Source organism: Brienomyrus brachyistius, chromosome 3 (genome assembly GCF_023856365.1).
Source record: "Brienomyrus brachyistius isolate T26 chromosome 3, BBRACH_0.4, whole genome shotgun sequence".
Classification (NCBI taxonomy): domain Eukaryota; kingdom Metazoa; phylum Chordata; class Actinopteri; order Osteoglossiformes; family Mormyridae; genus Brienomyrus; species Brienomyrus brachyistius.
Window position 1 is genome coordinate 233,490 of NC_064535.1, and position 22,550 is coordinate 256,039.

The 22,550-nt window shown below is 42.9% G+C and overlaps 3 protein-coding genes across 5 annotated transcripts in view; 1 reads left to right on the forward strand and 2 right to left on the reverse strand.

Moving 5' to 3' along the window:
* The first annotated feature begins 727 nt into the window (after positions 1–727).
* Positions 728–11,973, forward strand: chs1 (chitin synthase 1). Its single transcript, XM_049008516.1, has 19 exons — positions 728–864; positions 1,866–2,001; positions 2,761–2,946; positions 3,280–4,322; positions 4,696–4,791; positions 4,880–5,044; positions 5,186–5,333; positions 5,466–5,531; positions 5,626–5,860; positions 6,441–6,641; positions 7,095–7,379; positions 8,043–8,222; positions 9,018–9,549; positions 9,829–9,947; positions 10,045–10,388; positions 10,471–10,581; positions 10,683–10,897; positions 11,047–11,113; positions 11,581–11,973. The coding sequence occupies exons 1-19, from the start codon at positions 818–820 to the stop codon at positions 11,650–11,652; spliced, it is 4,248 nt and encodes a 1,415-aa protein (XP_048864473.1). The 5' UTR covers positions 728–817; the 3' UTR covers positions 11,653–11,973.
* Positions 11,974–12,286: 313 nt separating this feature from the next.
* Positions 12,287–17,779, reverse strand: mpc1 (mitochondrial pyruvate carrier 1). Its single transcript, XM_049008519.1, has 4 exons — positions 17,598–17,779; positions 16,454–16,550; positions 16,138–16,270; positions 12,287–12,489 (listed from the first exon to the last, which is right to left on the reverse strand). The coding sequence occupies exons 1-4, from the start codon at positions 17,670–17,672 to the stop codon at positions 12,468–12,470; spliced, it is 327 nt and encodes a 108-aa protein (XP_048864476.1). The 5' UTR covers positions 17,673–17,779; the 3' UTR covers positions 12,287–12,467.
* Positions 17,780–19,321: 1,542 nt separating this feature from the next.
* Positions 19,322–22,550, reverse strand: part of rps6ka2 (ribosomal protein S6 kinase, polypeptide 2) — a 57,989-nt gene continuing 54,760 nt past the window's right edge. For all 3 annotated transcript variants that reach the window (XM_049008074.1, XM_049008075.1, XM_049008076.1), the window contains one exon: positions 19,322–22,199. In XM_049008074.1, coding sequence (XP_048864031.1) covers positions 22,074–22,199 — 126 coding nt within the window. In that variant the 3' untranslated portion in view covers positions 19,322–22,073. The remainder of the gene's footprint in view (positions 22,200–22,550) is intronic.

Here is a 22,550-nt window from a genome sequence, read left to right on the forward strand (position 1 = left end):
AGGTGCAGCGTAGGGCCACAAAAATGATTCCTGGTCTTAGAGGAATGTCATACGAGGAACGGTTACTTGAGCTAAATCTGTTCAGTCTCAAGCAAAGGAGACTGAGGGGGGACATGATCCAGGTATATAAGATTCTAACAGGTTTGGATGCTGTTCAACCAAATAGTTACTTCAGCATTAGTTTAAATACACGAACTCGTGGCCATAGGTGGAAATTAGCGGGAGAACATTTCAAGCTGGATTTAAGGAAGCACTTCTTTACACAGCGTGTAGTCAGAGTATGGAATAGCCTTCCTGATAATGTAGTGCAAGCTGAATCCTTGGGTTCCTTTAAATCAGAGCTAGATAAGATTTTAACGACTCTGAGCTATTAGTTTAGTTCTCCCCAAGCGAGCTTGATGGGCCGAATGGCCTCCTCTAATTCACCAGAGTAGGTTCAAAATCCATCTAACTTTAATAACAATTCTAGGTTGATTTAGGGTGAGTAGGGGGTCCTGTTCTAAACCAGGAAGCTACTTTCTTCATTACTCTGCCAGAATCAGTCTGTAAACACCAGCTCCACGCCAGCTTTGAAACGCTGAATACAGAGCTGGGCTTCAGAGTTCAGATGAGCAGGAAGTCGAAAGTGGTTGTTAAAGAATAACGTTTCACAGGTGATCCTTGTACAGCCAGGGCCAGTAAAAAGGGGCTGGACTCAAGTTCAGCTGATAGAGACGAGAGGCTGAAATAAAGCTACTTGCTTCATCACCTTATCTGACTGCATCGGCCCTACGGACAGCAGGATCGCCATATGGAGGAAGAGCTTTGAGGCCCAGACATGGAGGAACTGAAGCATCGGCACAAGAAACGAGAGCAGAGGCACAGGTGAGGCGGGGCTGCTCCTCTTTGGGGGTATTAGGGAGCTCTGAGGCACTACTAACAATATGGGGCAGATGAGCACATTAAGCGCACATCAAACTGGACCAAAAAGCTGGATTTTGTCATTGGCCTGGTTTTATCCCGCCTGGCTGATGGTCGCTCAGGCACTTGGGATGCTTTTGCTGCATTCCATTTACCTTGGAGGTCAGAAGTCGGAGCTGTGAATGACATCACACATGAGTTAACCGCGTTCCAGTACAAGTGAGAAGCCATTTAGCAATACCAGCGATCTGTTTCAAAAAGCAGGATTTCTTGCTTAGCAGGTCCCCCCTTCTACACAGGAGCATTGTTAGCCATTGTCAGCAACACCAGCTGAAAACATCATGTACAAACACCGTAGCAACATGTCCCCAGATAGTGGTTGGACAGGACAGTCTGTCAATAACCAATTTCATGAAATACAAATAAGACATAAGTGCCAATGTACAGTATATAACTACAGCTTTCACTTCTGAGGATGAATGGTGCAGCCATCTTGAATTCTGGGATCAGATTTGCAAATGTTCTTCCAACTTTTGGAGGTATAATTCCGACATCAGAGGGTGTGCCAGGTGAAATTTCTGGCTAGGAACTCCCAATTCAAAGGCAGGAACTCCAGCCGAGCTTCTGAGCACTGCATGGCAGGGTGCTCATGGATGGAGCATCGTGAAGGAGACAGGCAGCGTCAGCTAAGACCTTTGCAATCTCACAGTCGCAAGCAAAGATTTAAGTCTGATCTTTCCATTAAATTTTACCATTATTAGATAAAACTACTAATATCTGATAAAAATTTCACTTTCTTGTTGTGTCTTGTCAGCTTGTTTCATTGGCTTATGTATAAAACTGCAGGCATATGTCCATGCTGTCTGCTCTGTGCACACTTGGAAACCTTCTGTATATCCATTTTCGATCTGAAGGCACGCTCGCCCACTGCTGCTCTGTGAGTTACAGGAATCTTCCCTTGGCAGGGACACATGGGATCCCTTCCAGCTGAACCCTGTCGGCTCAGAGAAGGAGAAGGAGAAGCGATGCTTCTCCCTGATCCAGTACCTGGTGGCCATCATCGTGGGCTTGCTGGTGCTGGTCAGCGCCATCTTGAGCAAGGTGCAGCTGCCATGGGTTGCCGTTTTCAGGATTCTCATATTAATTTCATCAGGCTACAGAGGAAGTGAAAGAGTACACTGGTTGACAACCTGAGTCTTAATTTGGCCAAAGCATTTAGGTTTAGCTGAGCAATATAAATCTTCCTGTACAGACCGACGTGTATCACACTCAGACTGAAAGGACAAGGTGTCAGGCAGCATAGGGACTGCTAGAAGGAAACTGGCGTCTGTTTTTGTGCCAGAAGGTTACACATTATTACAGTGTCCAAAGTTCAGAGCACGACTGGGACGTTGTCTAATTCCCCGCTCGCACGAGATAGAAATCATACACGTTCTTTCGAGTTATGATGCATGTTTTCCTTCTACTTGGATACGGGTGAGCAGGGGTGGGGGACTGGGAGGGAGGGGTGATAGTCTGGGTATTCATGACACAATGAAAACCTGCAAAACCTGATGACTGGGAAACAAAGGGCTTTACAGTAGTCCCTCTCATTATCAAACAAAACCACTTCTTGACTGACAAAAGCAAAACCTTTCCATTAAACATCAAAGTAACTCTCAGTAGCTATGACAAATATTTTTAGTGATGTAGCGTGAGTCTCAGCAATAACTGCAAAACATCAAAGTTTTGTAGAGTAATTCTCTAACATGCAATATGTGAGTGACTCAGCTAAAAGCAGTATATTACAAATTGACGTATAAATTTGTCATATCACCAGGGGTTCTTCATCTCAGTACAGTACTTCTTCCTCAACTCCAGGGTTCCCTGCTGGTCCTTTGCATGCTGGCGAGTCCTAAATCCTTGGTAAAGAACCATGACCAGCAGTTCTACCTGCTCATGCTGGTGTTCTCCTTGGTAGTGCCAAATGTGCTGATGTTTCTTAAGTCGTTGTGGAAGTGCACCTTCAAGAGCTTTGTAAACCCAAACAAGAAGACCATGGGAATTGTGAGTTAATTCTTAGTTCCTAATTCCTAATTGGTGACATGTTGAAAAACACAGTTGAAATATTTGGCCGTTATTAACCAAACTGTAAAACCTAAGGGAGAGATTCATAATGCAGAGTGTCCTTAACTTATTGTTGATGTTATCACAGAGCAATGCCTGAGGTTCTGAATGATTGAGACATTATACAACAGTATTAAGTTGTTTACATCTGATCCTCACTGCTGTATGTGTAATCCTTTGTAAATGTCGGTCTTTAGACCTGTGTTTGTATAATTACACAGACGAATGACAGACAAAGCTCAGTGGTGACAGCACGTTAAATCTCTTTCACAGATCTGCCTGGTTGAGTGTCTGGTTTCCCTGGGAACATCGGTCCTCGTGATTATCGTGATGCCACAGTTTGACGCCCTCACCAACCTTTTCATCACCGGGGGTGTGTGCATCTTTTCTAGTGCTTTGCAGATAATTTTCCGCTTGCAAAAAGAAAGCTGGAAGATCCTCTTCCCCATCTGCTCTCTCATCCTTGTGCTGACCGGCTACGGACTCCTGGTGACTGACTACCATGTGCGTGTGACCTCCTTCATTGAGCCGACAGATAACTATGCGTACGTCGCCATTGCGATTGTTGCCTCGCTATTTGTCTCCCTCAACTGGTGGGAGAACCCCTTCCAGGCCAGCAATAACATCCAGGAGATGCTCACGGAGTTGGAGGGCTTCCGTGACTTTGTCTTTGTGATCACCAGCATCTTGAGGGTGGTGGTGATCGGCATCGTCTACTCCATTTATTTTCAATTTTTTCAGAAGCCCCATATTGACTGGCTATACTTCTCTAACATCACCCAGGAGACGCTCAACCTGGGAATTGGGATTTTTTGCCTACAGGCATTCATGTCGGCAGCATGTCACTGGTTTGGGGTGGTGGCCTGTAAGATCCATGCCGTCCGCATGAGCTTCGCTCTTCCCGCGTGCTTCACGGGACCCACAGTCCTCATTGTCGGCTTAGCCCTGTTCATCACAGAGGCTAAAAACATGGATGCAATGGCCATGGGCAACTTCACCACATTCTGCTTGACTCTGCGCAGAACCCAAATGAGGAACGCCACAGGTATTGTGCTGGCTGAGATCTCCAACAGTATCTGCAGAACCACCCTGAACAGCCACTACCGCTCATGGCCGTTCGCCATGCTGGTCACTGAGGGCATCTGCATGTGGTTGGGTCTCCTCACTGCCACGCACTATGTGTGGAAGACCAAGGTGCAGAGGATAGAAAGGACCTCCCAGCTATTTGTGCGGCGACTTTATGAATCTGCCTTTATCGACCAGTCGATGCTGCTCAATACCAGGATGAAGGTCGTCAGGGCGAGGAACCAAGAGAGGCCAGTAACCAAGAGAGGCCGTACCCAGAACAGCATGTTGTCAGATGTTACTCAGTCACATGGCTTTCATAGATCCACATCACACACTGATGTTCTGCATTAATCCACAGATTTGCAAGTGAAACTAAATTATTTTAAGGAACAATATCATTCTTCTACATGATACAGCCATGAAACTGGGTGACATTCTACAAACATAACCACAAAAATAGCTATAAAAAGGAGAGTAGAGGCCAGGTCCAACTTGTGCTTCCCTGTATAGCTCAACTTAAATTAAGTTAATTTCTTTACTAACCTCTTTGAAATGTAAGTTGACATCTAGTGATTTAAAAAAAAAAAAAGGTTTATTTGACTTGTTTTTATTCTACTGCAGTCATGATGAACTCGAGAGCTGTGTGATCTACCTTTGTGCCACCATGTGGCATGAAACATACGACGAGATGCTCAAAATCCTCACGTCCATGTTTAGGTAAACTGTGAGCCACAACCACAACCCAAATGTGCTTTAGCCTAAGTAGAGAAACAGATGTGTGACCATCAATCTTTTTAAACTTTAGGCTGGACCGCTACAGGGGCGACCCGAAGGAGCAGCACAAAGATGAGTTTGACTTCGAATGCCACATATTTGTAGATGATGCGTTTCGACAAGACAAAGACACTGGAAAGAAATTTGTCAATGAGTATGTGAATGACCTCGTTCAGGTGGTCATAGAGGTGTACAGGTAAATATATGAGAAATCTGTGCTCAAAATATATACCTAGGGAATCCATTTTCGTGTGGACAAGCAGCAGAATTTGTGTGCACTGTCTACATTGCGGTTTACTTTTCAGCTCCTCAGCTCCCAGTTTTGTTTGTTTTCCAGGGTTTTCACAAACAAAGAGCCGGACGACGTGTCCATAATTGAGACACCTTATGGAGGGCGGCTGATGTTTGTCATGCCTGATGGAAACATGCTATACATACATCTGAAGGACAAGCAGCTAATTCGTCACAAAAAGAGATGGTCGCAGGTGAGTGACCCCCATCACTGCTGAACTGCGCTTGTGTATCCCAATACTGCGCTTTTTGACATAGATAAATATACAGTAAAAGAAGCATGTCAATGGAACTTTGTACTTTTTACACACACATGCATGTTTCAGATCATGTACATGTACTATTTACTGGGATGGAAGGGCTACGTGGCCAAAAATCCTCAGAAAATAACGGTAGGTTTTCTCGTAAAATATAGCTATAGCATTGAAATATGACGGTAAACAAACATGGAAAATCTCAGCAAACCACCGTCTTTTTGGCTTATAGAGGCAGAATAATCCGTGCCGAGCTTCTCTTGTTTCAATGGACGGTGAAAGTTTATTCTTGCCGACTTACGACAACGACAGTAAGAGAAAGTACATCTCTGACGAAAACACGTACATCCTGGCATTGGATGGGGATACCGACTTCCACCCCTCCGCTGTTATCCTGCTGGTGGACCGGCTCAGGATGTATGAGAATGTCGGCGCGGCCTGTGGAAGGATCCATCCCACAGGAATGGGTGAGAGAGCTCAGCGACTGAGAAGCCATGCGCCACTGATCCTGCTCCCACCCGCACCTGGCCGTTCACTGGAAGCTCAGCCTAGCGGCACTTAAGCCTGGTTGACATTCCTGTAGAGAATGAATGTGCTAGACAAAAACTACACAACCTTATAGCAACGACACCATATATTCTAGCAAAGCAAGAACCAGAACCTAATAGCACTATTCAAGGACTAGAAGTGCAACATAAAAACATCAGGAAACATAAAGAAGCATCAGACTGACATAAACCGATTCTCTCCTATGTAGATACAGAAAGCACAGTACTGATGTTTTTTATTTGTATTATATTACTTTGTTTTATCTATTTTATTTACATTGTTTATTTTACCATTTTTATGTAATTAATTAAAATATATCTTTTATATTATTTTTCATTGTATTACATATTTCCTTTTGAGCACACACCAGGAATTGTGTGGAAAAATGCAGTGTATGTTTATTTACAGGTTATTTATTTATATATATGACAGTTGAACTAGAGGCTCCATTAAACCTGCAACATGACATGCAACATGACATTCTGTCTATCACCGCAGGGCCCATGGTCTGGTACCAGAAGTTTGAATATGCTGTGGGCCACTGGCTTCAAAAAACTGCAGAACATGTATTTGGGTCGGTCCTGTGCAGCCCTGGATGTTTCAGCCTGTTCAGGGGCTCGGCATTGATGGACGATAATGTCCTGAAGAGATACACCACAAAGTCCAACAAGGCGGCTGAGTACGTCCAATATGATCAAGGTGACCACCTTCACTGTTGCATTTTTCCATGACTTTCCACTTCCTAGCTAATAAATGCAATTTTTGTTGTGCTGTGGCTATATTTAGCCAAGGAAACTGTTAAGGTTTACAAGCTGTTCATTTCTACAGCTGGAGAGCATGTCAGAATCAGTACACTGGCAGAGGTGGAGAAATGAGGCTTTGTAAGGCATTTACCATGTACTGTGCCTGCCTTGGTTGATATAAGGAGAAGCATTAGCATCTGTAGATGGAGTTTAGCTTGCAGTATTTCATCCATCTGCTGGTGGCTGTTTTTAACAACGAGAAGTGTTTTAACAACAATAAATGATGAATGAATGATGGAGGAATGAGTATGTGCTGTCGCTGATCATCACCATTTCTCTATTGGGGAAGGTGACTATGATCATGAACATTAGTGAGCCGCTGGTAACCTGTATCTACCCACCTGCACAGGAGAGGACCGCTGGCTGTGCACACTGCTGCTCCAGCAAGGCTGGAGGGTGGAGTACAATGCCGCCTCAGATGCCTACACCAACGCCCCACAGGAGTTTAAGGAGTTCTACAACCAAAGGCGGCGCTGGGGACCCTCCACCCTGGCTAATACGCTAGATCTCTTGCACAGTGGCAAGGAGACAGCCAAACGGAACTCATCCATCTCCATGCTGTACATCATCTACCAGATCTTTACTGTGGGATCCTCCATTCTGGGGCCTGCCTCCGTCACCTTGATGATTGCTGGTATGTGCCTTTCATGATATCTATAATGGATCCCTAGAAGATCACATTGATCAGCGTGTCTACAAGTCTTGTCTGGGATCTTTGAGGAATCAAGAAAGCTTCATATCTTCATCAAAGAATTCTTCATTCTCCTCATCCATAACAAAATATAATGGAAACACATACATAAAAGGTTTAGAGTACAGTGTGATGACTGAATTAGTCATTTACCCTCATTACTTTATCTGTTATGTTCCTGGACAGCATTTCTTTCTTTAGTAAAAGTAAAAACAAGGTAGCCAGTTTATGCCCAGAACTTGTGGGAACTCCTTCAGGACTGTAGGATAAGCATTCTGGGTTGCTGCATCTTGAAGGTGGATGAAAGAAGAGTATGCAGTGCTGTAATCGAAGCAAAAAGGGGATATGTTGAAGAGTTTAAAATTTGAGAAAATTATGAGATGTTAAACACTTTTCTTAGTCATTGCAATATTTGATATATATTATTTCACTGCCTTGAGACCTTCTACCATAAAGTAAAAAAAAATATGGACAAATACACATAAGTGTGTCCAGACTTTTGATTGGTACAGTAACCAGATTAGGATGCCATACAATTGTCCACGTTCGATGTTTCCGACAGTGTTTGCTGTGAGACCCCATGACGCTTGGCCTTTTCCATTTCAGGGGCCTTTCAGTTTGTCTTTAGGATGGATGGCAGCCTGGCCATCATTGTGGCAGTCATCCCTCCCGTCGTTTACATGCTCATCTGCTTTGTATGCAACACAAACCTCCAGATCTCCATTGCAGCCATCCTCAGTGTGCTCTATGCCTTCCTGATGACTGCCTCTTTCTTCTCCATCATAGGTATGGACTTTGAGCGCTAATCTGACGCAGGTTCACACACGAGTCATTTATGTGTCAAGCAAGACGTTCATAAAAAAGATAGTCAGTACAAGAATGCGATTGTAAATCTTGAGCATTTACAACATGGTATCATATTTCCTCATTGAAAGGGAGATATTTACACAGACATGTGTGTACAGATGGCTCATCACGAATACTTTGGTAATAAACAAAGTTAAAGTAGTATAAAAATCCATAAAGCAGTTTAATGATATCTAATAATGATCCACAAATTCTACCCAGGGCGGCATGGTGTTGCAGTGGTTAATACTGTTGCCTCACAGCTTGGGGATCTGGGTTTGAGTTCCGTGTGTGGAGTTTGCATGTTCTCCCTGTGTCACGTGTGTGGAGTTTGCATGTTCTTCCTGTGTCACGTGTGTGGAGTTTGCATGTTCTCCCTGTGTCATCGTGGGGTTTCCTCTGGGCACTCTGGTTTCCCCTCCACAGTCCAAAAACATGCTGAGGCTGATTGCAGTTGCCAAGTTGCCCATTGGTGTGCTTGGGTGAGTGAATGGTGTGTGAGAGTTCCCTGCCTTGCACCCGTAGCCTTCGGATAGGTTCTGGACCCCATGTGATCCTGAATAGGACAAGTGGTTACGGAAAATTGATAGAAGTTCTGTCTACAGCTAAGGATACAATGATCAAATTTAGACATTATATAAATAGGATTAAATTCAAGTCCGGTTTGTTTGTGGCTGTGTTGTGCTTTCTTAAGATAGGAGTGATGTCTGACCATCATCATCCTCTCTGCATTAGGTGACATGATCATACAGGAGACTTTCATCACACCCACTGGAATCTTCTTGGTGTCCATGAGTATCCTGTACCTGGTGACCGCCATACTGCACCCTCAGGAGTTCAGCATGATCATCTACGGCCTAATGTACTTCATTTGCATCCCTAGCGGGTACCTCCTTCTCACCATCTACTCCCTGGTCAACATGCACAATGTGTCTTGGGGGACACGTGAGTCGAACCGGGAGAAGGAAGTGGGAAAAGCTGTGGGTGTCCTGTGCGACCGCAACTGCAAGCTCTGCTGCTGGGATCTCAAGATCCAGGTCACGCAGGAGACAGAGAACCTGATCCTGCAGCAGATCCAGAATGCCGTCGGACCTAATGCACAAGGGCAGTCCACGAATGCCCAGGAACACAAGGAGAAACCGCATGGACAGCTGCAACAAGCTATGGAAAGTCACCAGCTAATCACACCAGCTAGACACAGCCTCAAACGGAAGGGTACAGTCCTGCAGAAGGAACAACGGGAAGATGATGATGCCTCCGACATGAGGTGGGGATTCAGACATCAAAGCAAAAAAAAAAGCTGAAAATCTAAATATCAGTGGGTGTGGTCTTTGAACCAATAACACCAATATGTCAAAATTAATGTTATATAGTATGAAGGGAATTCAGATAGTGGAAAAATATTACAGCATAGAAATTTCTGTCCAAAGCAGTCAGTATGGCCTACACAAGCATTACTCACTGTGTAACTGTATTGGCATTAAAATAAAATTACCCTTTAAATGTAATATTCTGCAATCACTTAGTAATGTGTTATTTACAACAGTGAGAGTGATGACAGCGTCAACAAAAAAATGGACAGAAATGAGTATGAAAAATCTTTTGATGATGATAATTATGATGATGATGTTGATGAAGAGGAATTGAAGGTTGTTCCTGAGAGTGGTGAGTATAACAGAAACTAATATGCAGTCTAGCTTCTACAACTATTTCATAGCTGACAAAAATGCCTGTGTTCACTTGCCGTTTCCTCTTCCTCAAGAATGGGTCAATCCTGTCAAGACGGAATTCCTGAAGAAGCTGACATATGCCAACATGAAGAGGAACCTACAGGAGCAGATCCGCTACACCCTGCGGAACAAGGACCAGGATGACGTGTGTGAGGAGCTTGTGCTGATGCTGACAGACGTGGTAAATGGGGAGCTGAGAGACAAGATCGATCCCGAGGACGTTCTGTGTGACAGCCAGCTGGAGGAGCTGCAGTATGCCCTCAACGAGGCAGCCAGGAGGATCCTGAAAACCAACCGGGCCGAGAGGCTGGAGAGAAGGGTCAAGCGGGCTATCGAGAAGACCCTGATTGCCCCCCAGGTGGACAAGCTCAATGAGGTGAGGCCCCGAATCCCTCATGGCTCCCCAGATCTCCTCTGACGGCTGAGCTAACAGTTTATCTCCTTCTGCGGTCTGGCAGGATGAAACTGACTTTTGGGGCAAACTCATAGACCGATACCTGAAACCTATAGTTGACACCAAAACACATACAGAAGAGGTGACCCGGGAACTGAAATCCCTACGAAACAAGGTAGGGGGTGTTGTGGTCAGTCCATGCAGGGAGTTTTGCACAGTGCCTGAATAGATCTGGAGGAGAAGGTGCACCTTGTTCACACAGCATGGTACTTGCAGGCCGTGTTCCTTTACTTCATCCTGAACGTCCTTTGGGTCGTCGCCACCTTCTTCCTGCAAACCATTGGCGACACCATCAGCATCCATATCCCCAAGTACTACCCAAACGGCACCATGTCTGGCGAGAACATGAAGGTGGAACCGCTAAGCCTCATGTTCCTGCTCAGCTTCGCCATCCTGCTGCTGGTGCAATTCCTGGCCATGCTCTATCACAGGTACCACCTCCAGACCCGGGCTCAAAAGGGCAGCCGACATCGCTGTGCCCAAAATGTCCAACATTTTTGGAGACAAAATACATAAGCTCAATCTCTAGGCTAAACAGCTATATTTCATATTTATTGCCGGTACCTTATCTTTCCTACAGGATCTATACTCTCATCCATGTGTTGTCCTACATCAGCACAGAAAAAGACTACAAGCCAGCCAATGATGTGAGTGACCTGGAATATACATACAAACAACTAATTTATTTTTATATAGCGCATTATCACAACATTGTCTCAAAGAGTTTTACAGCATCCCCACCCAAAGCCCCCAGTGAGTAAGCCAGAGGCAAGGAAAAACTCCTTAGAAGGAAGAAACCTTGGGAGGGACCAGATTCAAAGGGGCAGCCCATCCTCCTGGGGCGGCAGGGAGAATCAAATAGGAGAGATGGCTAAGTGCCAAGTCACACTGTCCAAGTCATACGATTTGAGACACAACCGGGGAGCAGGGAGGTGATGACAAGCCGGTGCTGGCATTCCTTCAGATCGCCAGGCAATCAGTAGTAAGGCAGCCAGGCAGAAATGGAGGAGGACACAGGCAGAACATACCCGCAAATCACGTCAGGCCACCACCGCCGAATCCAGGGAGCGATACATCTAATCGCCCTAATTCTGTTTTTCCTTTATTCACACAGGAGGATGAAGATTGTGTCACCTATGAAAACCCCACCACCAACGGCCTGGTCATCACCAGCGATGACTTATGAGGCTCCTGATGACGTTACTAAAAATATTTATCATAGTTTCTTTTTCTGCTATTTTGAAGAAGACAAAACAAAAAAACAAAAGCAAAAATTCGAGTAAGCAGTTATGCTGACGCGTGGTTTTAAACTGTGGAATACCCAATAGCATGTATTAGTCAACCAATTAGGGACTTACTTCAAAAATGTATGTAATGTATGAGCATAAGCATTTTGCATAAAATATTTAGACATAACCAACCATATGTGACACTATCGGATAAGCACATGGAAGATGGGTGTGTGAAAATGTGTTTACTTTCAATAAATATTTGTATTTCATGTTAATGCTTTAAGTACAAAAGTATTTTTTTTATAAAGATATGTGTTCCAATAGGTGGAGAGCCTGAAAATACATATTTCATTGTTAATTTAAGACAAAGTAAATTGGGGTGTTTCCTCAACATCTATGGTATACAGAAATACTGAGGCACCAACATTAACAGCAGCTCAGTAGTTCTGCCCATTTTTGGTTGAACAGTAATTTAGCCTCGTGACTGTCTGCGTACTGCACGAGCGTTCATTTAAAAATAAGAATAATGCTTTTTGTAATCCACAGAACAATGCTCAAACATCCCCAAAAAGGAACACAAATCACAGATTCAGTAACAACCTTTAATGGATGCTCATAGTTAGACACACTCAGAGTCCTCACCCATTTGATACCTTTGTAACAGAAACAATTCCCAGGTTTGCACAGATTTCACCCATGATCAAACACACATAAATGCTTCTTCATTCTGCAGCCATTCATCCGTCTGAAGAAAGTATGCCTAAATACACTAGGCACTCTTCTTCTCCATTCTGAAAAGGAAGAGCAAAACCATTTATAAAGAACATAAACATATAAAAGACACCTGGGACACCAAGGTAGGACAACACTGGGAAAAAAGTTGACTTTTCCTACGCTAGTCATATAAAACGGTCCCAGGCATCACACCAACAAAGCCAGCTGCAGTTCTAATCCTCAAAGACTCCTACAGAGCAAAGATTAGAACATTTGCTGCCAAATCCATATCAGGAACCTTGACCATTTCACCTAGTGGACAGCCATAAGACAGATCCTGTGGGTATTTATACACACAGCAAGACTTTCCAGTAATGGAGACTGACAAGGAAGTTGGCAGAGAATATGTGGACCTTCTATCGGAACGTACAGCGGACTACTGATGCCTGCAATTTCAATCAACAGGTATACAGCTCTGGAAAAAATTAAGAGGCCACTCCAGATTTATGAGGTTAAATCATGGTTTAATTCTGGTTGTACAGGCAGAGTGCTACATTAAGAGGCAACTTACTTCCAGGCTCATAATTTGTAAGACGACAGTACACAAGAAAATTGTGAAGTAGGAGACACAGAGCAACCAAACCCAACCAGGGGTGCATTTCCCAAACATCAGAAGTTAGCATTAACGATGCATCGTACTATGGCAGTCCAAACAAACCAACATCCGAAGTACAACTGTTTCCCAAAACCGTCGTACCACATTAGTTTGTTGGGATCACCATAGTTGGAACTACAATGGTTCCAGCGTTGATTGGTCAGACTGATGGCGAGTGGTGAACAAACATTTAAACTTTATAATATCAATGGTGTAACTTTCACAGCCGGTCGCATACAAAAACTTCCATAACTGTGTAATACCATATAAAAATCACACATATATATGTGTAATCAATTTATTGTGTCTGTCAAATAACACCAATAATATGTAAAACTCAGAAATAGCAACAGCGGCAAAATAATGACGCTCCTTGGAGTGGTAGACAGAAGAACTTTTAGCTATGAGATTGCATTTTGTGAAAGATGCACCACCTGTAATTACGGTGATTTCAGTTCATTGTGTTTCAATCACACTATGAACACTTACAAATTCCTGGTCCGACGTTGTCGCTTACAGAATGTTAGTGGCTGACTGGAATAGACAGGTGCGTATAAAACATCACAGACGTCATTTCTGAAGTACAAAGGCATGGATTTGTATCTGACCGCTGTAGTGTCATTCTGCTCTTCCATTATGGCAATGACACCTGTCAGTGATGAAGGAGTACCTCAAAGTGCTGTACTCTTTTCTAAGGCGACTGTTGTCCCTCTGAAGTTGTGTGTGTGATGAAGAAACTGCACAACATCCGATGGTTTGCATAGGGCTACAAATACACACATGTATACATACAAGGGATAATGATTTATTATTATTATTATTATTATGGGGTTTTATTCTTTTCTTTATAATAATTATTATTTTTACTATATATGGTGAAGTGTACCAGATAGCACAATGACCACTGGGTACAACATCCTTTACCAAGCAATACACACTAACTGCATAAGCTACAACAGGGATGGGCAATCTTACCCAGAAAGGGCCGGTGTGTTTGCAGGTTTTTTTGGGATAACCGTTCGATCAGTTGCTCAAACCCATATGTGCGAACTCTTCAGTCAATCAGTCTTCTACGTACTATTCTAAGTAGGGAGTTGCAGCGAAAAGCTGCATGCCAAATGGCCCTTTCTGGATAAAATTAGCAACCCCTGTGCTAATACAATACGTTGCAGTCTGAGAATTGTCCCTACTGCTCACTACAGACAGTTGTCGTACTTATGACCAGAGACCCACATAATTATGTTTCAAGCTACATTTTCAGACAACTTCACTTTATATGTGATCGTACAGCTAAATTATTACTTCTTAGGTATTAAAGATTATTAAATTTCTTACTTACAAGGAAACTTCTTAGATTGCATTTTCCACCAATCGCTGACGTATTTACCCGGAACTAAGCTTCTAACTACAGCTCGAGAACTGTAGTTCGAACTACACAACTTAACGACGGTGTTTACGAATGTTTGTTCGAACTATGTTTTCGGGAAACACCTGCGTCGTACTTGCATAGTTCGAACGACGCAAGTTGCTAACATTGTTAGCAACTATGGTTTTGGGAAATGCATCCCAGGTAGAGAGCAGAAGTGACAGATTCTAATACCAGAGATGGTTATCAATGTAACAGACAGTGCCTCATGAAATTGGAAGACAGTGGTGGGCACAGCTAAACGAAAAGTTAGTTTTCATAACCACTAATCTGCTAACTCAAAAGATTAATTTGATAACACTAAACTGATAAATCACTAAAAGATGTAGAGGAAGCTAATGATAACCGCTAACTTTTATTGTATGAATTTAGCAGTGGTTTTGTATTGAAACCTGAAGCTGAAATTCTAACCCATTTACCAATTTAGTTCCACTCCAATTGGGTTGTAGGGATTACCTGGGGATATTTAGGACTTATCCAATTACCCAACATAAAATTACAGTATAACTAGAAGTGCACCGATCCCACTTTGTCAGTGCCGACATGATCCCGATACCTGAAGGGTATCAGCCGATATGAGTACCAATTTGATACTTGAGCTCTTTTTTTTAAACTAGTAAATACAAGTGGAAAACAATGTACGCCAAAAAAGCTTTGTTAATTAGGTTACTAGAAACATGCATAGGGTATTGTTCCACCTCGACTGTACATTTTGTTCTAAGTATTTTTGAGTCATTTGTAGCACCATTTGAACATCTTCCAAGAGAGTATAGACAAATGGAGAATTCTTAAAATGACGTACAATTTATCCATTGATTTTTCATATTACTCACGTTGTCTCGCACACTTGCATGCGCTGTACTTAGTGGGATTTTACACTAAATGTTACTTCCATGTCTCAAAACTTTGTTTTTACAAATTGCTAATCGCTATGCTACTAGCTCTTGTTTCAAGCGTAAAATGCTTCCAGATCATCACACTTATCTGATATTCTTATGCTCCTCCTACTGCAAAGAGTATGCACCTGATGTGACAGCAAGCGGAAGGCACTGCGCTCCACCCCCACTGAGTGGCACTATTAGTGTTCAGTATGCCACAAGAAAATCATCGAAATGGAAAAGAGCTGTCATGCAACTGATTGTACAAATCGATTTAACAAGAAATAGGACCTGAAACTCCCATAAGGCATCACCTGAGGAAGCTTCCCCGTCTTGATAATCCTATCAGTGCCTGGACAAGCTGGACCACTGTATACTGGCTCCCCCTAAAGACCAAACAGGCTTCCAAAGATCATTCAGAACAGCTGAATAACTTCTACTGGGCATGAACTGTGGACTCAACTCCTCACTGTACAATAACCCAGTAAATTGGGTCACTGGTTTATTCAGCTCAGCAGGAGTAAGTCAAGGCATTGTGGGCTTGACATACAGTCCTGAACATCTTCCTGGGTGAGGTTAAAAACCCATCAAAAAGCTGCAAGTGAATTCAGCCCACGAAACAAGAATATCAACGCCAGTTTATGCGAGCTCTTTCACTGTGAAACTGGCCTAGCCGGTATCTAGTACAGTAGGAGTGCAGTGTGGCTGTCCTGAGGGGCTCCCCACATGAACAGTGAGCCAGTTCCAGGTCCCAGGGTCAACTTACTTATATTTGATGAGCCGGCTGCCCTGTATCAGTTGCGCCGTCTCGTTGGTTAGGTGACAGGCAAACAGGAGCCAGTTCCTCGGCTGAACTTTGTACGCAAACCGCATGAAGAGGAGGGAGTAGCACGTAAGGGCTGAGGAGACAGAAATCAGGCAGGGGTCAGGCTGGAAAGAAGGAGAGGAAGCCACTGCCATGACCCCAAGGCCAGGGAGGTGTCACTGCTACAGCTCAAAGCAACAACCTTAAAACCTTCTCAGGAGTCCCAGGGACCCCAGGGACACACTCTCACACAGGAGGTGAGCCCTCTGCCTCTTACCGAAGGTCATCCGGCCACTGATGATCTCAGGGCTTTTCTTCATATCACTAATCGCTGCTATAGGAAGACCCCAGTTTGCCACCGGACCCCAGAAGTGCTGAAATCAAACACAAACTCAGAGTCGATCTAACATGCTGCAGAGTCAAGAAACCATTTTAAAAAATCCCAGAGGACTTACAGAAAGGACAGGGGCAGCGTATTAATCTGAGATTACAGCTCCAGTGGGAAAATATGTACAACACAGTAGTAGTAAAATAATATTTACGATTAAAAGAAAAAAAACTATGTGACTCTTACCGTGCTTTTATTAGAAGTTTTTCCCCAACAGGTACATTTAGATCACAGAAAGAGCAGCATCCAACAGGCAAAAAAACAAAGGTTATAAGCATACTTTTGTAATCACCAGCAGCACTTTTGTAATCACCAGCAGCACTTTTGTAATCACCAGCAGCACTTTTGTAATCACCAGCAGTGCTACAATTTTGTAATCACCAGCAGCACTTTTGCAATGATGGGAGCAAAACGTAAGCAGTGAATTTATAGTTACTTATAGCGAGCAGTTTAAGCTCCATGTGCATTAAGTACTACCGCTGGGTGAAGTTTACGTGTTGAATTTTTACATGGGTAAATTACATTTAAACGAATACGGTGTTCATTTCGTCACTTAACAGCCAGGCCATCAGTATTGCGGTCCTGATTCGGTTCACAAAATAAACGCTGCAAAATCCTCCTACATAACATAAAACGCGCACGCGGTTCATATTAATGGATATTAAGTATGAATTTTCTACCTCGTTATAATATGTAGAGAGAAACCAAACATCCCAGGTAATTTATTAAACACTTTAAATACAAAGTAGCATCATATTCTTTATTATTATTACTATTGTTATTATTCAATGAGGACGCCGGCAAAAAGGATCATGCAGAGGAGCTTGGGACTGAAAAACCGCCGAAGGTCGGCACTGTCCTCTCGGGTTTCACGCAGATAAGTCAGCCGACGAAGCCGGTCCCACTGTCCGGCAGGCACCGATCCAAGACGCCGCTAGCTCGTTAGCCAGTTAGCGAGCCGCGGGTGACACTTTATTAACATTATTATGCAATAGAAAGCTATGGATTTACCAACCATAAGCATAAGATGCACGTACCTCATCAAGTACTCCCTGAACTCTTTACTTTTTAGCTGGTCAACAGCTTTACGAACCAAAGTGCCCGCCATCGAGTCTAACGTGAAGGTTAAACACCAGCAATGTCGTACCAAACAGAGGAGACGCCTCTTGTGTCTGCTAGCCTAACCTAGTTTAGCCTAGCCAAGCGAGGTCGTTTAGGTAACGCGACTGACGACAGCATTTACGTCACGGTTTTACGACACTGTCACAAAGTCACAGGCCACCTTACGTCGGCGGCTGACTGAGCTGGAGATAATTTAATGAAAACATTTTCTTTTACGTTATCCGCATATGTGTATACAGTCGATTATTCAAGATGACTGAATGATTATGACAGTACGAATCAGTTTTTTTTTATGTAATGCGATGTCTAATGCGGTGTATTTTGAAATACCTTATAACTGGGCCATGACACACCAGCAATCTTGAGTAAATGCAGACTGCTTTGTAACATGTGGAATCTGTTAATTATGCTCGGTCTGAATTTTGTTTCTTAACCAGTCAAACTGGAGCTCTTTTTATTGCTGTAGAAATGTCCGTCTAGTATTAAACAGAAATATGGTGCATTTATTCCGGGGCCTGTAACTTACCCTTACATTAGCAATTAATGTGGGAATCACATCTTTCAGCAGCCAGCTGGGTCAGACATATTGTATTGCTACATGGGTATATGATATCGTCTCTGACTTGTAGTTAACAGTTTTAACATCATAAACCAGCAAAGTGTTCAAAAATCTACCAGTCTTTATCCCTCGTGGTGAACCACCGTCACAAATGACCTTTTATCTACTTTTCTTAATAGATTGAAGGCGGTCTCCTTCAACAGTACATACAATCTCTGTTTGCCTTGGCATATTATTAACATGAAAATCACAGAGAATGTTTTTATATATCAAAACATTAGTTCCAGTTAAACTCGCTGATCCTGTAGTCAACTTCTTATCCGGTCTCTGGATAATAAAGTAATTTTTCCCTAATAACATTTGGTGAAAATTATGCGTTACATTATATTTCAATTCATTACTTTTATATTAAAACTGACATCTAATATCTGTTGTTTCTCTTCCAAGGTCGCAAGCTCAAAGTGCCTTTTCTGGAATTTTAGGAAGTAGCAGTTTGCCTAAAATGTCTACTGTAAATCCCCGTTTAAGCCCTATATTCCATATATATATGGCCTTTTTAATTATTCCAAAAACCTGCAGCCGCTGGCATCCCTTGTTCGTCAATTGAATAATTAATTATCAAATTACAACCATGGATTGTCATTAGGTTCTGATGCCTGCTTCAGATAATGAACAATGTGTTATTCTGTGAATTTAATATTTCAAATATGTCTGTTATGGTAACTGCATACACAAATTACATTAATCCGTTGTTTTTTACCCTAGGTGGTCACGCTGATGTTTATTTCTTATGTATTTTATGTTGTCCACTCGGAAGGTTGCGAATATTCTAATTAAAGCAAGGGCTCCCCCAACCAGATCACCATATCATTAAACTTACAATTTCGCCTGTTAAAGGTCCGCGCAATCCATGTTATTGTCTCCAAACAATCGCTGACAAATAAATAATGGCGCCACAGTTCTTACTGCAGGTGATCCACGCCGCTACTGAAATGTGATATAGTGTATAAATGTATAAAGTGTTTCGTGGCGTAGCGTAGCGTAACAGTTCTATAGACACAAGTTGTGCAGTTTTATTATTTATTTATAAACGCATTTGGCATAGCAAACCAGTACAAAGCAGATTCAACATTTACAGGCCGACAACCACGTAACGTTTCTTCATACGAATAGCACTGCGTAACGCCGGGATGATGGGGGAGCGTTGCCACAGTTTCGCATCTACAGCTTCGGGAACTGCGAGTGTTCAGTGGAAGGGCGCTGTCTTGTCAGGATATGCTGTTCTGCATTGGTTTGCAGACTCCCAGAAGCAGGTCGCGGCCAGCGTGCAGAGAGGTACATGACACCTGCGGTGACACCCACGAACAAGCCACAGTGCTGCTCCGAGGAGCCCCCTGCTGGAGGTGGTCTGTTGTGACAGCTCTGAGGACAGACTAGGTCTTCTGCATTCGAAAAATAGAAAAATCTCTGCTCTGATTTTCACAGTGCTGTGTTGTATCTAAGCTCCTATTAATGTCAGACATTAGTTTTTTTATATAAACTTGTGGAGTTTGTGAGACTTGGTGAAAAGGAACAATGTTTCTTACATCACTACATAGATGCAGATCATTAAAATTACAGGATGACAAACGTAAATAACACAGCAAAAGACTGACTCACATGAGCTGTGTGCAGCAGACATTGCTTGGCACATCCTTTTTAGAAGGAACAGACATTTTTAAGTTTTTAAGCTCCTTATTGGGAGGAATAGACATCGTTTTGGACATCCTTATTGCAAGTGCATTTATAAAGCTTTACAGATTTCAAGTGGAAAATTTTAAGGCTTTTACACACCTCAACCCATGTGACTCCATTGACTTCTGTCAACAATAATCAACCAGTAATGTGTTATCATTTAGAATGCATCATGGTATCTGGGACCAACGGGATCCTTAACCTGGCAAATTGACGGGACAGTACTGCAGAGGTGAAAAAATCCGCAGCTGCTTAGTGTCCCAGACAACCTAATCTCATGCACAAAGTCCTTGAACAAACACAACAATGAGAGTGCAATTGCACAGTTGTCAAACATGAGTCATCTATAAGGACTGAGATGTACGAAAGAAATTCCTGCCAGAGAAGAGAAACAGTGAAAGATCACAGCAGATGCACAGCATGTCACAGGCGGTCGGGTTGCTGGTTTCCAGTAGGTTTTCACCACGGTCCTGTTGCCTCATTTAAAAAATACAATTTATCTTAATAAATAAGATCAATACAAAAGTGTTTCCTGAAACTACTCCTGGATAGACAGATTTGGAAGTAAATGCCATTTGAACGGAAACTCAATATTCTCTGTAATAATCACAAATTTTATCTGAAAGTATAAAGATTTGTAATTCAATGTGCATTATTTCATAAACTTACATGCCCATGGTACATTTGTCTATATTGCCGCATCTTTTACCATTTTCTCATTTATTTTCTTTATTTTTCTCTGTTCCCCCTAACCTGTTGGGTTTGAAGGGTTGGTTTAGATCAGTCAATGGAGGTGGAAGGTCACTTTCTTTAAAAAAAACACACACAGCACCCTTTAACATTCCACAGGCTTACTGAATCATTCGTGTTACACTGAAAACAGTTTCAGGGCTCTGTGTGTAAATTATGGGGCAATTAGATTTACAATGAAATTGACTTATGGTGAATAAACACTTATGGCCTTTTAAATAGGTTTTTTTAAAATGTCGATATCTATACTGGCAGGGGAGAGAAGAACCTTCATGCATTGACATCTCCGCCCCCATGGCCAAGGTGACAGGATATGCTGTCAGAGCATGTGCAGCAAAACCGAAAGACAGGCAACATCACCCGTAAAGTGCACTTCATCAAAAAGAAACACAAAACCAAAGAACATGTATATACACTGTACACCCATAAAGACTATCTGCTTACAAACATACAAGGGCCTGCCTTCCTAATCAGACAAACACACGAAACCGTGTCACTTACCACTTACAGATATTTCTGCCTTAAAGTAACTGCAAGAGAAGGATTCGCAAACTGTCCTATTCCTAATGCAGACTTTGCCAGGTTGCTCCCTGAAACTGATTTCCTGTACTTAACACGTTTTGCAGAACATCTGTGTATATTTCAGTAGTTAATGCGGTAACTGTACACTGTACTCTACACGTCACTGTTTCTCAAGCTGATCCTCAAGGGCTCCCAGACGTTCATGTTTTTGTGAAAGATGGGATGGAGGAAAAATGTATTCCAACAGGGAGTCCGCGAGGGCCGGGCTGAGAAGCACTGCTATACACTCTTTGTAATATTACTTTGATTAGCTTTAATTAAAAAGGACTTTGATTTGTTGTCATAAGCAGCATATACCACATGTTTTATCAAAAGGGACTAAGGAGACTGTAAGCAACATGGAATCATACAAATGAGACGTGTTGTTGCATCACCTGCGACACACACAGCACACGCGTGTTCCTCCCCTGCACTCGCTTTAACGATAATCACTGCGCATTCCAGTGTTGCTGGTCAAACCCTCATTACTCCACTAGGGGGCCACGCAGATATATTACTTTTAGTAAATGCTACATATTCTTCAGTATGACTGGGGAAGGGGGCTGTTCTTACAGTTTTTGGTGAGAAATGTCCCTCAAAAGCTTGGGTAGGATGCTGCGCTCGGCACCCTGACCCACAAAGACTGCTTCACTTTATTATCGTGTTTTTTTGTGAGTTTCTTGTCTATCTTGAACGTGGCAGAAGACATTGAATGGGCCCCAGACTCACGGCCCCTGACTCACGGCCCCTGACGTCCAGAGTGATGGCGAGCTGAAGGCAGGGCTACAAGCGTGTTGAAGTGAGCCTCTTCATGCCCCTCCTCTGGGCCAGACTGGAGGACAGCACGGGTTCCAGCTTGGGGGCCTGTGGCGTACGGTTCAGGGCCAGGTAGGTGGCAGCCATTGCTCCCTGGGAAACAGCAGACATTAGCAGCAAAAGCATTTACACAGAATGACCAGTGGGGACACTCACTTCTTACAGGTATAGTTGCAGTAACTGTCAGTAGGTGGCGACAGTGAGTAATGGAAGAGGGGAAGTGCTTGTGCAGAGAAAATTCGAGCGGCACAGTGAAACAGCATCAGGTCATTTATCTGCATTAACTAGAGCATTAAGCATTTATATGTCCCTGAAGGATTAGCATTTAGCCAAAGCTGATCTGTCTGCTGATTGTTGCATTTATGTTTAGATTATAATAAGTTACTTGCCTGATACTTTTTATCCAGAATAATTTCTACTATTATACAGATGGATGTTTTCCTT

Excerpts from the sequence above, each read along its gene's own strand:
- chs1 (XM_049008516.1), top strand. The coding sequence starts at position 818 with ATGGAGGAACTGAAGCATCGGCACAAGAAACGAGAGCAGAGGCACAG. Across the intron at positions 5,045-5,185 it reads GTGGTCATAGAGGTGTACAG|GGTTTTCACAAACAAAGAGC; the intron begins GTAAATATATGA and ends TTTGTTTTCCAG. Across the intron at positions 5,532-5,625 it reads AAAATCCTCAGAAAATAACG|AGGCAGAATAATCCGTGCCG; the intron begins GTAGGTTTTCTC and ends TTTGGCTTATAG.
- mpc1 (XM_049008519.1), bottom strand. The coding sequence starts at position 17,672 with ATGGCGGGCACTTTGGTTCGTAAAGCTGTTGACCAGCTAAAAAGTAAA. Across the intron at positions 16,551-17,597 it reads GGGAGTACTTGATGAGGTAC|CACTTCTGGGGTCCGGTGGC; the intron begins GTGCATCTTATG and ends GTTTGATTTCAG. Across the intron at positions 16,271-16,453 it reads CAGTGGCCGGATGACCTTCG|CCCTTACGTGCTACTCCCTC; the intron begins GTAAGAGGCAGA and ends CTGTCTCCTCAG.